Source organism: Struthio camelus, chromosome 3 (assembly GCF_040807025.1).
Source record: "Struthio camelus isolate bStrCam1 chromosome 3, bStrCam1.hap1, whole genome shotgun sequence".
Classification (NCBI taxonomy): Eukaryota; Metazoa; Chordata; class Aves; order Struthioniformes; family Struthionidae; genus Struthio; species Struthio camelus.
Genome location: NC_090944.1, coordinates 4,857,005 through 4,872,598, shown reverse-complemented (window position 1 = coordinate 4,872,598; position 15,594 = coordinate 4,857,005). Strand labels below are relative to the sequence as shown.

Here is a 15,594-nt window from a genome sequence, read left to right as displayed (position 1 = left end):
AGCCCAGGTGAGGGACACAGGACAGCCTGGGGACCAGAGGCCTTCTCCAACCCCACTTCTCTGAGAGTAAAGCCAAGAAAGGGATCCACAAAGCAGAAACGCAAAATAGGAGGCACAGCAGCAGGGAGGAGATGTCCCTCAAGGTTGCTGCAAGGCAGAGGCGAGGAGAAGGGCATGGGGCTGGGGCAGGCGGTGGCGCTGGGCTAGGCGTGTGGGGGTGGCCCCGGGCTAGGCGTGTGGGGGTGGCCCCTTTTCTTCATGCTCCCAGGAGCTTCTTGACCATGTAGCCTGGCATGCTGTAAAGGAAGAGGGCCAGCAGGATGAGGAGCAGCAGGGCCAACACTATTTTGATGATGAGCCACTTGTAGTGGGTGCAGGTGAGGTATTTGATGGACTTGAGGGGGTTGAGGAACCACATGAAGGATGTGTCTGGGCGGCTGTTGGGGAAGCAAGCATCTGTCATGAATGCCATGGCCACAGAAAGGGAGGGCAGGCACAACAAGCAATACAACCAACATGTGAGCCAATGCGGCGGCAGCATTGTGTCCCATCCAGCCACTCCAGGGTGCAGCAGGCTCTCTCGGGGTTGGGGCCACAGCAACCATCCCCACCCAGATGTGGCTTTCCTGTGGCTGCCCAAGTGCATGATCCTCCCCGGCTCACCGCAGTCTGCTCGCACCCTGGCACAGCCTTGACTTTCCTTTTACAAGCCCAGCTGGCAATGGAGAGGGGCACTGTGAGAGAGCTCACGATCTCCTTCCTTGGATAACCCTTCACGCAGTGAAAGAGCCTGACCTTGAGGATCAGGAGGGTTTCCAAGAGGAGCCAGCAGAATTTGTGCCAGAAGGAGTGCAGGGACTTGAGTGGGTGGGGTGGGGGAGGGGGTCCTGATGAAGCTGATGTCCTGGCAACGGGTACCAGAGGGGAGGAAGAAGAGGTGGGAGGCTGGGAAAGGGGGATGGAGCTAGGAAGGGAGGGAGAGAAGGAAGAGACTAAGGAAAGGCAGGGAAGTAAAGACTAAGGAAAGGCAGGGAAGTAAATAGAGGGCACTGGAATGAACCAGGAGAGGTGACTCTGCCCCTTTTACCCTGCCCGCAGCCCTCATTCCTACATCCCCAGATAAGTGACCCCTTTCTAACCTTCCCCTGCCTGGCTACCTCCCCGGGAACCACCCGACGCAGCATCTCCCACAAATCCAGGCATCTGCTGGGGGAGAGGCGTCTCCTACTTACTTGGGTTTCTCCAGTGGGTCAGGCTCATTGCGAGCCAGCCCAGCAGGCGATTTCTCTGCCTCCTCTGCTCTCAGGAGCTGTAGTTCAGCTTCAACTTTTCCCTGCAGGGAGCAGAGAGAGGCCTGCTGAGACATGGGCAACGCTCTCCACCGCAGGCCCCAGAGACGGTGCCAGCCAGCGACATGGTGAGCAGAGGGGGCCCCATGTAGCAGAGGCAGGCATGAAGGAGCTCTGCAAAGGGGCCTCCGTGTACACAGAGGATGCAGTCCCCAGGACAGAAAATCCCCCCGCTTCTCCCCATCCTTGCCGTCATCTCCAGCTCATCGTTTTCATCCCTGGCCACAAACGGCCACCAGCCTTTCACTCGCTTCTGCTTGAAGAGGGAAACCATGGCCAGCTCTGCCTCATTTGTCCCCATCTCCATGCTGCACTGCTTTGCAGTCTTAGCTCCCCGGGGAAAGCGCTTCAGGTCCAGCTCGATTGCCCCTGGTAGGAGAGGGCGAAGGATACATGGTGGCACCCCTCAACTGTGAGTCTTTGGCTGGAGGCGGGCTGGGCCAACATTTCCTGCCCTGGCGAGCATTTCTGAGCTGTGTGTCCTGGCATCCTCCCACACATCTACGGCCATGCATCCTCCGATCTCTCCACTATAGCCTGCTTTTTGGGTCACGTCCCCACCTCCTCTCACCCTCTCAAACATCTGCCCACGGCTTCCAGCCACCCTGCACTCCAAAACTAGCTTGGGCATAGAGCTCCCAGACAGGCACCTAAGGGAAAAAGCTAATGCCTTTGCTACAGGAGCAGCCTTTGAACAGCAGCATGAAGACAAGGCCTCTTAGCCTAACTGCTCTTACCTGCAGCATCCAAAGGCGTTTGTAGGACACAATTGGCTTAAAGACCAGGGCTGTCCTTCCAGGATCTGTTCCTACATAAACCTTGCCTCATCCCACATGCCTTCCTGCTCCATCAGCCATGTAACCTCCCCCTATCCCTCCAGCTTCCCTGTCACCCCAGCTCAGCTGGCCCTCCCCTCTTACCGAGGAAATCGTCGGCCGAGAAGCGGTCGGCATCCCAGACCTGCAGGGTGAGGCGAGCAGGGATCTTGTCTTCAGTCTCATCCCAGGAGAACATAGACTCCTTCTTGGAGTTGACCATCTTCTTCTCTGCCATCAGGTAGTCAAAGGGAAAGGTGGAGCGCCAGCTGAAGTTGCCCTCGCCAGTGAGTGAGTGGTAATGGACATCTGTGTCTTGCTTGTCCTCCTGCTGGCCCTTCAGCCACCTGCAGGGCCCAGAGGGATGAGAGGGGTGGCACATATTAGCAGGAGGGAGGAGAGGGCAAAGGGCCATCCTGCGCATACAGCTGGCATGTCTCCAGGCCAGCAAGGCATAGACACACTGGAAGGACTCAAGAGTAACGAGCAATGGGCTAGGGTTGCTCAAATCACCATGTCAGCCTCGCCAAGAGACAACATGGGCATGAGGGCCCTAGAGGGAACAGGCTGATTGAGGGAGCAACATGCAAGCTGGTTATCAGGGTCCTTCTCTGGGCAGGGGGATGTTCAAGAGATGGAAAGGAGCAGGCAGCACTGCTGGGAAGTCTGGAGCAGAGCTTGCTGAAGGAGCATTATGAATGTTCCTCAGCTTCTTCGACATGACAGGACACCTCTGTTCCTCAGGGAACTCTCAGATTTGTGTGAGTCTCTTGGTCCAGAGGGGCTGCAGCCAGCAGGGACATGGGTCCGTGCTTAGACACTTAGTACAGGGTTGTTCCCCTGGCCTCTGAGCATGCTGACACTCCCGCTCTGCCCTGCAAAACACACAGGGCAAGCAATCCCACCCCAAGCACAAAGGGAAGGCCTCTCACGTTTCAGATTCAGAGTCATCGCAGAAAAGCCACCCATGCATAAACCACCTACTTACCGGCCTTGAAACAGACAGTGACAAGACCTTGTCCCCCTCACGCACATGTACACAGACACAAATTTCACACGCCTGCCAGTATGCAGCAACGGCATGAGAGAGCATGGGTCCTGCCAGCATGTTAAAGTTCATCGCTCCAAGGGCACCTGCCCTCTGTGCAGCATGGCACTGGGAATGCCGAGGCAGGCACTGCATGCACTGCCCTAAACAACCCTCCACTGCACTCTGCAAACAGGACCAGACATAGAAAATGGAACACGTTCTCCAAGAGCAGCATGAGGTGCAAGACGAGGAGACCTGGCCTCAGCACACAAGCCTGCAGAGCAGCAGGGTAGCTTTTGGGAAGCAGTGAGCAGTTTAGCAGAGCTGTGGGAAATCAGTGCATGGTGTGATGTCAGCCATCAGCCTTAGATTCTGCTACACTAATCTGACCTTCCTCCTCATGCCTCTTTGCCATGACATAGGGTTTAAGCCTTTGGAGAAAGCTTGTTTTCTTGCCTGCTGCACATTGCACTATGATCTAGTTGCATCTTAACCCGTGCGTGTCAATTTAAAATGAATGAAAGTATCTGGGAAATCCAAATCGACTCTTGCTGAAGCAGGACAGTTCAGGCAGCTCCGCAGGGACGGGAAAGGGAAATCTGGGGACCAAATTTGGCGGAGCCCATGCTGAGGGCCAGTCTCAGAGCCCTGCTATATGAGGACAGGAGAAAAGGGACTCACAAGCACGTTAAGGTAAGTCGTGGGCCAGGGCTCACTCAGAGATGGCCCACAGGTACCATCTGCCCCATGCTGAATATGGGGAGGGTCAGTGCGGTCTGAGATCAGATAACCTGAAGGGACCAAGCAGCAAGACCTCGGCCATTACCCCCGACAGACATCTTCTCTCCCACCAGGAAAGCATCATCTTCCAAAACCACCTCATCCGTGTTCCAGATAATGACCTGCAGCTCAAAGCTGGGCAACCAGGCCAGGCAGCACAGACAGACACACACAGTAGGTCAAGCAGCCAGCAAGAGAGACACAGAGGCAGAGACAGAGCACAGCACATAACAGCACCACTGGCACCATCTGGCCCTCCCCATGGGGAAACCCTTCCTAGCTGCATCACAGAACCCCCCCCCTCCAAAACCAGCCCTGGGGCCTAAGTGAGCACCAGGACCCCACCACGAGGAGAAGTGGAAGTGGTGGCACTGGCCAGCCACATTGTACACACCCCGCTGACAAAAACGTCCCTGGATTTCTCGCCAGTCAAGTAGTCATCGTCCTCCAGGATGACCTCATCTGTGCTCCACACTATCACTCTAAGCTCATATCTGGCAGCAGGAAGGGAGACCAGGAGGTGAGGCACAGAGGGGGGAACAGAGGGAAGGGGCAGGAGGAGATGGGGTGGGCAGAAGGGAATGGGATGATGCTGCAGGAAACAGGGCGGCAGGAACGCCAACTGCAGGGCTCTCTCACAGCCGTCTTGTCCTAGGGACCAACAGGGCAGGAACACAGAGGGAAATGGTGCCTCAGCTCGGAGGCAGCCCAGGCAGGGTCAGAGGAGCAACAAAGGGACTTTTACCTTCATCTACTCTGAACTGCTGCATGGCCCAAGCCAAAGGCTCTAGGAGACAGCACAGCCTTAGTCTCAGGTACATTTGTGGTTACAATGCGGGTCTGTTGGCCCTGCAAAACAGTCTGAAGCCAGCTCTTTTCCTCATTTCCCCACCTTACCCACCCGGGCCACCCTCCTGGAAACACAGGACAATTTTCCCCTGCCTTCAGAAGTCAGCTCCAAAGGCTCTACCTGCTCTTGTGTCCCAGTCACTTCATCGGGCATCACTGCCTTTCCTAGGACTCCAGCAAGTTTGGAGCCTGTAAGATATTCCCAGCATTGCCTTTGGTGTGCAGGCAACTGGGGTTTCCCAGCCACACTCGGTTCACTTGGGAATTGTGCTGATGGATAAACCAGCTCCCGTGGGAGTTGCCAGAGGAAAAGCAGAAGCCAGTTTCCTTGAACTGGAAGCAGCTGCAGTGTGGACGGGCTAGAAGAGGACTGGAAGACAGTGGCAGAGAAAGGCAGCCATGTGGCCACAATCACATCACACGGCTGCAAGTGCCAGGGACTCCTGTGGAACTGCGAGATTCCTGCCATCTTCAGTGCCAGCACCCTCCTGCCTGCTCCTGTTGCGGGGGAGGGCAGGGGGGGGCTTTCTCTGTGCTGTTCCTCTATAGCACCTAGCACTTGTCCAAGCAACACAGGGATGCTCTTCAGAGCTAACAGGCCACACCGTCAGCTTGTGTTACATGCTGAAACTCCTGGCAAAGAGGGGGGAGCTGCGTTAAATCCCGAGGATGATACATCAGCAGAACCTTGCTGAAATACAGCATCTTCCTACAGACACAGGCACTCACGCAGGTGCTCTCCAGTGCACGTGTGAAGACATACATGGGCTGATGTGTCCATGTGTAACTTGACTGGAGCTCACGTTTATCCCTGCCAAAACAGAGCGACCAGAGCCATAGCCCTTCCTGCTCCATTTTCCCCACAGGGAAGGGTGCATTGGTGTTTTCAAGGCTACTGAAATCCTCCCTTCAGCCCCTCCGGAGGAATGTCTCAACTCCAGCACACGGGGCACTACTGAGCATGGCTGCCCCTGGCTGCATTGCAGATAAACCTCTGTTTTTTCCAGGCTGCTTCAGCAACTAGAACTTTCTCTGGCTTCAGCTTTCCTGCAGCTGCCTGCCCTGCTCTTCACATCCAAGCTACGGCCCTCGGAGATCAGAGGAAATTGTCTCCACTTTCATTGTGCTTTGGAGCCAAACACCAGTCGACTGAGCACAGGAGTGCAAGAGATTCCCACGAGGATGCAAATACGGCCTCTGCATCCCAGCCCCCGGGGACGGGCAAAAGGGGCCCAAGGACACAGTCTAGCTGGGTAAAATTGGCCTAGCATGGATGCTGAGGAACGCAATGTCTTCCTTCTGTCTAAAGGACTCCTAGAGGGGCTGAGCATCAGAGGGCAGAGGTGGAGAGGACAGGAATGGGAAGGAGAACTCTCTAGTTCACTGTCTGCTGCCTGCTCTGTCCTACCTGCCTTTACCAAGTCTCTCCCAGTGATCCGCCTGGGGCCAGGGCCCTTCCTTGCCCAGAGCCCCAGCCAGACTGGGAAACTCTCCCCTCCAGCCAAGGGCCTGTGGACGCCCTGACCTAGGCTAACCCCTGCCCCTGGGGCTGCGTTCGGGCTGGCTGCATTGGTCTGCCCCCTTCCCCATACCAGGCACTAGCTAGCAATTTGAACTCCTCGTCTAGACCGACACAGAGAGGTGAGGAGCTGCAGGGAACTGAACAGATGGGAACTGAAGCACCCTGCAAGGGCAGCTCCACAACCTCTGGGGAAGCGGAAGACAGCATTTGATGCCTCCAGTCTTGGGATCTCTGGCCATGCCAGTCTGGTTGGGGGTCCCAGGCACATGGCTGTGCTGAGCTGGGCCATGGAGAACCAGTAGAAGAGTGGGGAAGCAGGGCTCCAGCCCCAGCCATGGGTTTTCCCTGGGGTTTGTTGGCTGGCAGATTCCTTACTTCTTTGGTTTCCTGGGGGAAATATCAATGGCAGGGCCTGGTGCCAGCATATCCATAGGGAACATGTCAGGCAGGGGGGAAGCAGGGGACCCAGAGACTTCAGGGTATGAAATAGGTGCCAGCTGAAGATGAAGAGGCATTGAAGATTTAGTCAGCTGGGCTCAACAGGCCGAGTGTTAAGGACTGCTATGTCCAAGTGCCACTTTTCGTAGGCTGCCTCCCTCCCCACTGCTCCCCATGACAAGGGGGGTTGCAGCTTGTCTGCCCAGCTGAGGTCTCTCCTCCCTGCTTGGAGGCTAAGCAGGCCCTGCCCTTCCCCCGGATCTTGGGCTGCGGGGACCTGTTCAATGCCCGCTTGTCAGGGTTCAGCAATGGACGCGGCTCCTCGTGCTCAGGGACCAGCCTGCAGCCTGCGCGTGGAACGTCTTCCCAGTGGTGCAGCACGGTCAGTGCTAGGCGCTCGCTCCTCTGCCTGCTTCTTCTGTCCCGTGTGGGTAAAGGGAGGACTGAGTGTGGAGAACTGGGCAGAAGAGACACCAGGGACAGCAAACAATCCCAAGCAGGACCCAACCTCCTACTGACAGCAGGACCTCCAGTCTGGCTTTGCAAACTTCTGCTGACATCCTCTTCCCCAAGGCCACACACACTGCTCCTGCTGGCTACCTCTTCCAGCTCCTACCAACTTCAAGGCAGCAGGACTGCCTAGTAGTTGCTCCTCTCCGTTTCCTTGGGCCCACTTTGTTCTTGCACCAACACTCCCTAACTCCTCTTTCTCCCCTTTCTACTCCTAGGCACTCACAGAGAAGGTCCAGATCCCCTACCAGCCTGTATTTTCCCACGCTCAACAAGCTCTATATCCACCGACACTGCTGCCCCCCTCCTCTGCACCCCTCCTGGTCTGCATTCAACTGTGTTGCGTATATACGAGTGATTTGGACACAACCATTGTTTGGGGATGCAGCTATATGGACAGTGGCTTCCTAAGCCCTGCAAGGGCCAGGATGGGCTATCTGCATTGGTCCTTTGCCATAAACTGCCAGCAGGAAGGTTTCAAAGGCAGCTTTGGTCATGCCATGCCGTGGATGCTCACCAGTAACTCTGACAGCAACCTGGGTCATCTATAAGACACTGTCTAGCTGGTGACATAACGCAGGCCCCACACAAGGGGGTGGCTGGAGAGACATTGCAATGCTGCAGGGGGTGATGGGATTCAGTTCTGGATGATGAGGGGACACCCCATGCCCCTGCTCCCCTCCCCACCTTCACGCCATGGGGTGCGTACCATTTTCATCCTCCATCTCCGTGGCGCCACTGAAGACCCTCGTGGCCACTTTCACTCTTCCTCCTGGACCAAAGGGCGGCCCATCCACTTGGCCCTCTTTGCACAGCTTGCACAGCATTTGGGAAGGCTTCATGGGGTCACGCCACATGTTATACCCATGTCTGTGAACAAGAGCACAAGGTCAGACTTGGAGGAAGAAGGAATCTTTGTTTCCATCTGCCAGAAACGCAAATGTTACTGCCCCTCAGGAGCCAGGATTCATCAGGGAAGGATCTGAGGCTCCACATGTGAAACTGCAGAGCAAGGTAGGGCCATCCGTGCCCAAACTCTACGCTTTGCCGATACCTTTCCGCCCCAGGCCCTTCACTCTGTGCTGACCCAGACCTGCAATCCCCAGCACCCTCCACTTTGCCACTGATGCTCAGTTCTGCTGCTCCGGCCCAGCTGCTATTTCAGCAACCTCTTCATTTCTATATCCAGACCTACCAATGCCCCTCAGTCCCTTCCTCACCGCCCTGTGCTCCTGCTTACAACCTGCTCTCCTGCTACCCCACTGTGCTGGTCCCAAAGCCCATGTTAAGAGTGAGGGCACAGCACAGATTCCCTCATCATCAGGCAATGAAAGAGGGAGATCCCTACAGGAGATCTAGGCCTAGTGCGGAAGATGAAACTGACACGGGTCCAGACACCAGGTTGCACAGGGAAAGCTTGGCTCATACATGGCATAAGGCTGTGACACCCCACAAGTAGCTCGGTGCTTGCTGTAGTAGTGGTTCTCCAGGTCAATCTTGGTCTCTCCAACGAGGTCGTCGGTCCCCACCAAGTCCCAGTCGTACACCGCCACCCTCAGCATGGACTCCATGGGAAAGGTGGCCTCAATGTCAAAGGACCTGTGGCGGGAGAAAGGGTGGAGAGGGAGAACAGGCTGTAGCCATCCAAGGGTTTGGATGGCGCTCAAGACACATGCATGGGTGAGGTGGGTCTGCTCCAGTCTCTGGACAGTGTTTAATTGCACCTCCCACTGCAGTACATTCAGCTTACGTGTTGTCACTAATTCTCTGCGCGGACTGCTTCTGAACTAGCAGCCCTAGAAGGGAGAGCGATCATGAGGATTGCTTGACGTGGATGTCCCAATAGCCCTGAAACTAAATGTGTGTGTCACTGGAGAGCCGGCGATGCTGTTACTTGGGTCCAGGCCTAGCGCTTCCTAAAGTAGGCACCTATCTTGACCAGATACGGATAGCTCTTCAACACTCTTGACAGCGTTGACGAGACTGCTGACAAAGCAGGACAGATGACTTCAATGGGGACAGCTACACTGCACCCAAGGAAAGTTCAGGGCGATCAGTCCCATCTTTCGACCCCAAGCTGGGGCTATGGGATGGGTAGGGTGCAGGCCCAAGGGCTGGTGAGCTTCGCTCACTCTTCAGGGTGAAGACAGGTAACAGGGCTGGGGCAACTCACTCGCCAAAGACAGGATTCAACTGTTGGGAGATGTAGTTCTCCTCATCTTTGAGGTCTGTCTTCCCCAGCTTGATGGCAATATAAGGATCAGCTTTCCCATTGATGTCAGCTGGGGGCAGCTCTGTGGCCTGTAGGGAAAAGAAAAGATAGGTCAGCCCAGTCAGGGACAGTCCCTATTCTCCATCCCTGAGACCAGCTGGCCTTACCTGGCCATAGCTGTGTGCCCAAGTCCTTTTATAAGGTCACCTAAATATAGGGACTCAATTTAAACCAGGGATCAGTCCTGCCTTCTGCTAACCTATGTCCCTGCCTAGGCATGTAGTGGGGCTAGGTGTGTTGGTCTGGGCTGACTCAGGTCAAGCCCAAGTGGCTGTGTCCCCTTCGGAAAGACATAGTCACAGTCTCCTTTGGCTTCTCTCTCATCAGTGGAAAGACGCAGGTTCCTCTAGCTAGAGACCCTCAGCAGAAACCTGACTGAGATGTCCAGAAGACATCCCTCCGCCTCTCTCTTTCCCTCCATGGATTTATTAGGGCCACGGGCTTCTGTAAGTAGCCCCCGCAAGCAGGGGTAAGTATCCTCCATCTCTCCAGTTCAGAGTCTAGTTGGAGGTCTATAACGAGCAGTGTGCCCCAGGGGTCAATACTGGGTCCAGTCTTGTTCAACTTATTCCTCAATGACCTGGATGAAAGGACAGAGGGCCTCCTCAGCAAGTTTGCTGAGGATGCTAAACTAGGAGGAGCGGCTGACACACCAGAAGGCTGTGCTGCCATTGCGAGGGACCTGGACAGGCTGGAGAGTTGGGCAGAGAGGAGCCTCATGACATTCAACAAAGGCCAGTGCAGGGTCCTGCACCTGGGGAGGAATAACCTGGTGCATGGTGCATGGGCACCAGGAGAGGCTCGGGGTTGACCTCCTGGAAAGCAGCTCTGCAGAGAAGGACCTGGGAGTCCTGGTGGACAACAAGTTGACTATAAGCCAGCAATGTGCCCTTGTGGCCAACAAGGTCAATGGTACCCTGGGCAGCCTTAGGAAGAGTGTTGCTAGCAGGTGGAGGGAGGTGAGGGCCTCCCCCTCTCCTCAGCCCTGCTGAGACCACACCTCGGGTGGTGTGTCTAGTGCTGGGCTCCCCAGTACAAGACAGACATGGAGCTCCTGGAGTGAGTCCAGCAAAGGGCCACTAAGATGAGGAAGGGCCTGGAGCATCTCTCCTAGGACGAAAGGCTGAGAGCGCTGCTACTCTTCAGCCTGCAGAAGAGAAGACTGAGAGGGGAGTCTCATCAATGAGTCTAAGCATGTGAAGGGAGGGTGACAGGAAGACGGGGCCGGACTCTTCTCCATGGTGCCCAGCAACAGGACAAGAGGCAACGGGCACAACCTGAAACATAGGAAGTTCTGTCTGAACATGAGGAAATACTTCTTTCCTGGGAGGGTAACTGAGCACTGGAGCAGGTTGCCCAGAGAGGCTGTGGAGTCTCCTTCCTTGAAGATATTCAAAAGCCATCTGGACACAATTCTACGCAACATGCTGTAGGTGACCCTGGTTGAGCGGGGGGAGTTGGACTAGATGATCTCCAGAGGTCCCTTCCAACTTCAACCATTCGGTGATTTTGTGATTCTGGGATTGCAATCTCACCTGCTATCCCCTTCTCAGGGCAATGAGATGTAGCACTGGATGGGAAACCAGGTTAGTGGGAAACGTAGGTGAAAGTAGGTCGCATTTATAAAACAACAGGGACAAGGGGTTGGCAAAGAGCCACCCAGGTGCTTCCAGCAGGGCTGAGATATCTCAAGATATCTTATCTTGACATAAGAATGGAGGTCAAGAAGGACTTTTTCCAGAGTGCACTCCATATAAAGAGACAGGCTGGACCACATTGATTATCACTCGGCATGTGTCCCAGGAGGTGACAAGCCCTTCAGCCAGATCTACTAATCCCTGCCTCCTCCTGGTTTGCTCAGCATATGCCTCATTGATTATCTAAAGGGGATTATGTAAAGAACCAGAATCTCGTAGTCTGGGCTGATCCAAATTCTTCTCTGAAGTTGAGCACTACAACGGACACCTCCATCCATCCTGTAGGCCAGGTGTCTGGACCTCACACAGGCTTAGTATCCCAATGGGGAGAGCACAAAGCTAGGAAGACGCCCCTTTCAAGGGCCCATCAGTGAGCTGCTTTAGTCCTCATGCTGCATCCTTGACCTTGCTGCCATCTGCTATCAGGTGGATGCTGGCACCAACAGCACCAAGAACTAAAAGTCAACTTCTCTGCAGCTTCAGCACCAGCTCTGGGTGCGAGCACTGTAAGGGAACACAGCATCACGCCTTGGCATACAACGTGGTTATACTCACCCGAACAACAGAGACTCGGACCAGCACATTGATGGGGTCATTGCTGGCGATCCCCTGGAACATGCCCAAGTCGGGGTCGTATCCTGCCTCCTTGCCCGTATCATCACGGAGCGGCACTTTGTAGACACAGATGGAGCCCTAGCACAAGGGAGTGCACAGCCTCAGTAGTCCTGCTGCTCCCGAGGCTCGGAGCGAGCAGACCCATCCCAAACCACCCTTCCTGAGAGCCCACTTTCTCTCCTTGTTTCTAGCCCTGTGCTGTAGTAGACAGGCGAGGTCTGGAAGCTTCCTCTGCCTCACAAGCACCCCCTGCAGAGGATACAACCCTGAGCAGAGCAACTGGACAACGTGAAGGACACCTGCAGAGGAATCAGACTAGCAAGGTGCTCACAGGCAGGGAATTCCAGGAATACAACTGGCAGAAAACCAAGAGCAATGGAAATAAAAGGTGCTGTCAAGGCAGGGGCTGGGAAATCCAGGAACTACCACGTGAAACACAGTTCATTTCCATGCTCCCTGACCGTCTGATCACTCCCTCCAGCAAGAGTTTAACTTGCATGCATTGGTGCAACATGGCAGGCAGCTCCGTGCTACTGGTGAAAAATAGTCTGCAAAGATAACTCCAGGCATGGCTTATATCCACAGCGGGTGATAAAGAGGATCTGCTTTGCCCTTGGCCTTCTGTAGGAATCACAAAAGATCTGGTTGCTGCAAAGGACTGCCCTCTGCAATGCACTCTGTGAAGCCACCTGACTCCTGGGGCTATCCTTGGAGGCTTACCCTCCCTGCAAGGAGATGTGGTTGAGTCAATGCAAATTGGTCTCTCTTACATCCAACCTCCTTTCAGCTAATGCACCTTCAAGGAGAGAACCCTATAGACAAGGCTTTCCCAAGCTGTCCCTGCCCTGACCCAACTCAGCAGCCACACTCACTCTGAGCCTCCCCACTAGCCGCTCCTCTTCTCTTGCGTCGTCATCATTGTCCCCGATCTTTCCACGGAGCAGGTTGAAGGTGTGCAGCCAGTCCTCAAAGTTATCAAACTCTCTTTCCAGCTCTTTGTTGAAGACCTGTGATGACACAAAATTAGAGGGGAGCAGTTTAAAAAAAAAAAAAAAAGATCCAATGGTTACCCAAGGACAATCAAAGAGATCATGGACATCACCGTTCCCAGTGACTAATTCTCTAGGATGCAAAGGGATCTCCAGGTCATTGGGTCAGACCTTGATGACATAAGCACCTTCCCAAACTGATCATGTATAGGAGGGAACCTCAGCTGAATGGGCTGTGTAGCTATTCCCCTTACGTGTATAATCCGGGTTCAAATTCCTTCTCAGGCCCAGAGTCACAGATTATAATACAGTAAAGTCCATGGACCACTAACCTGAACCAGGGCCCTTTCCTGCACTGAGTCTTGGCCAGGCTAGCTATGGCCCACAGGAAGCTCTCCCCCACCCAGGGCCCATCCAAACTGCCCATGGGATAGCCTTGCCCCAGGCTATTCCCTGCCCCTGCCCAGCAGTGGGATGGGGCTGGGCACATTGGCCTGGAGCCCTGGCGCCAGGCCTGGGGGCAGGGTCCTGGTTTGGGTTGCTGATGGGCAATGCCTGGCCCTGATCCATCTCCTACTATAGCTGTAGACTCTGATTCCACCGTGGGGAGGGTGTTCTCACCAACTTAAAACATCTTCCTCCACTCTCAAGACCAAGTTGATGTCTTTCTCATACTACTCATTAAGCTACACAATTGCCTGATCCTTCAGTGCAGTTACAGAGAGCAAATCATAGCTCCCCCCACCTTTGGTTTTTTTTCCCCTGTAATTCCTGCAAGTACTTCTGGTTCCAGCTGCATTGTGTGGGACAAACCCCTCCAAGAACTACATACAGTGATGGCTGTGATTCCTGCTGCCATGAGGCATGTTGGGTTTCAGCCCCACATACAGCAGCTGGTTGGGCACTCAGGATGCCAGTCACCTCAGGAGCTTTAGACATCCACTGGCTGAACATGGGAGCTGCCTGATCAAATGGGGGCACCTCTGGATGGGCAAATCATACAGTCATATGGGAACCGAGGTGGGAAGGGACCGCTGGCATTCAAAGTTAGAGAAGCTTGCCCAGGGTCAAGCTCCCATGTCTCCAAGGACTGAGAGCTCTGCAAAGTTGCAGCACACTCATGATGCATAAGTTCATTGTAGGAAACAAATGATGCTTTATGTCCAACAGGAATTTCCTTTGCTGCATCTTGCGTCCATTTCCTTCTGCACTCTCCTTTGTCCTCTGCCATATCCCCCTGCCACGTACCATCAGGTACCTGAAGATGGCAATTCAATCCCCCATTCACCTTCTCCTCTCCAAGCTGAACAAACCCAGCTCTCAGCCTCTTCCTCTTCTTGTATGCCACGTCCTCCAGACCTGTGACCAGCCTGGTGGCTTCCACCACTGGACTCACTGCAGTAGGTCAGTGTCTTCCTTGCGCTGGGGAGCACCACTCAGGACAGAGAAGCCAGAAGGGATCTGACAAGTGCCAGAAAGAGGGGAAGAATCCCTCCCCTCAACTTGCTGGCCAACTCTTGCTAATACAGCCCAGCATGCACTTGCCCTTCACTGCTAGAAGGGTTCACTGCTGACTTTTCCTGTCCCCAAGATCCCAGGTCCTTTCCTGCAAAGCTAGTTACCCTGAACTCTCCGTCTATGCAGAGAATTTGACAGTCCCAAGGCAAATCTCACCTAGTGCTAGATACCCCTCACACAGGTGAGATGCATCCAGCAGAGCTGATCCATCCTACTGTGTTTTCCACATGGCTAGGATCTGACTTCCATCCTGCTGCTGAGCAGGCAGAGCCTCCTCCTCCCCCTGCCAACACACATACCTTCAGTTCATCAATCTTCGGCTTGTTCTGCTTCTCAGGAAGCTCAGTGGCTCACTGCTGCTGCTGCTTCTTATTATCTTTGGGTGCCTTGGACTTCTTGCTCTTTGCCTGACCCTTGGAGCCTTTCATGGGAGAGTCATCCGGTTTGATTTCTGAGTCCAAGGGGAAGCAATGGGGATGGAGGAGATGGAAACGAGGGTGAGGTGGAGCGGAGGAAGACAGAGAAGGGGGAACATGATCACAGGCACTCAAACAAGAGGAACATGAAAGCTGACAGCTGCTACTGCCTGCAATTCCCATCTCAGTCCCACAGAAACCCTTCAACCTCTCTCCTCTCTTTCCTCAGCTCTGGCCATTGCTACCCAGCTCACAGCATTTCCAGGAGCCCACAGATCTCCGCGTAGGGAACTCCCACAGTTGACCCGAGCAGGAGTCATTTGGAGGACTACGAAACATGGACTGAGAGCCTAGGCTCTGCCTAGTTTCAACAGCACTGAAAATATCTGATCATAGCACCTTCTTGTCTTCTTTCCACTTGTCCTGCTGGGCTGCTAGTACAACACCCTTCCCAGTCTTCCCTGAAGGGCTCATTTCCCCATCTCACTCTGGTCTCCGCTACGTCCTTTGAAGCTGACAGCAATGGCGTTGGAGAAAAGAGAAGGGAGTGAAAAACATCAAGGGCACCTGGCTGGGCCCTGCTAGGTGCGCCCATGGAAGAGAATACTTCCTGTGCCCAGACCCCTGACACGTGCGCAGCTTGCAGAGCAAAACCCCTGCCTAGGTGTGTCTGAGGTGACAATGCTTGAAGCTCAGTGCCAAAGCACAGACTGCTGCTCTTCAAGGGTGACGCCAATGACTAGCTGCAGCAACAGGCTCTTACGATCGCTCTCTTCAGAGCAGTCACCAGCCAA

General features: G+C 54.5%; 1 protein-coding gene across 1 annotated transcript in view; it reads right to left on the bottom strand.

Moving 5' to 3' along the window:
* Positions 1 to 256: 256 nt before the first annotated feature.
* Positions 257 to 15,594, bottom strand: part of LOC138066515 (otoferlin-like) — a 150,785-nt gene continuing 135,447 nt past the window's right edge. The window contains 13 exon segments of the mRNA XM_068936382.1: positions 257 to 437; positions 1,233 to 1,333; positions 1,540 to 1,718; positions 2,270 to 2,511; positions 4,367 to 4,468; positions 6,721 to 6,824; positions 7,075 to 7,198; positions 7,999 to 8,163; positions 8,722 to 8,892; positions 9,467 to 9,594; positions 11,818 to 11,955; positions 12,750 to 12,884; positions 14,684 to 14,835. Of these exon segments, the coding sequence (XP_068792483.1) occupies positions 257 to 437; positions 1,233 to 1,333; positions 1,540 to 1,718; positions 2,270 to 2,511; positions 4,367 to 4,468; positions 6,721 to 6,824; positions 7,075 to 7,198; positions 7,999 to 8,163; positions 8,722 to 8,892; positions 9,467 to 9,594; positions 11,818 to 11,955; positions 12,750 to 12,884; positions 14,684 to 14,835 (1,922 nt within the window).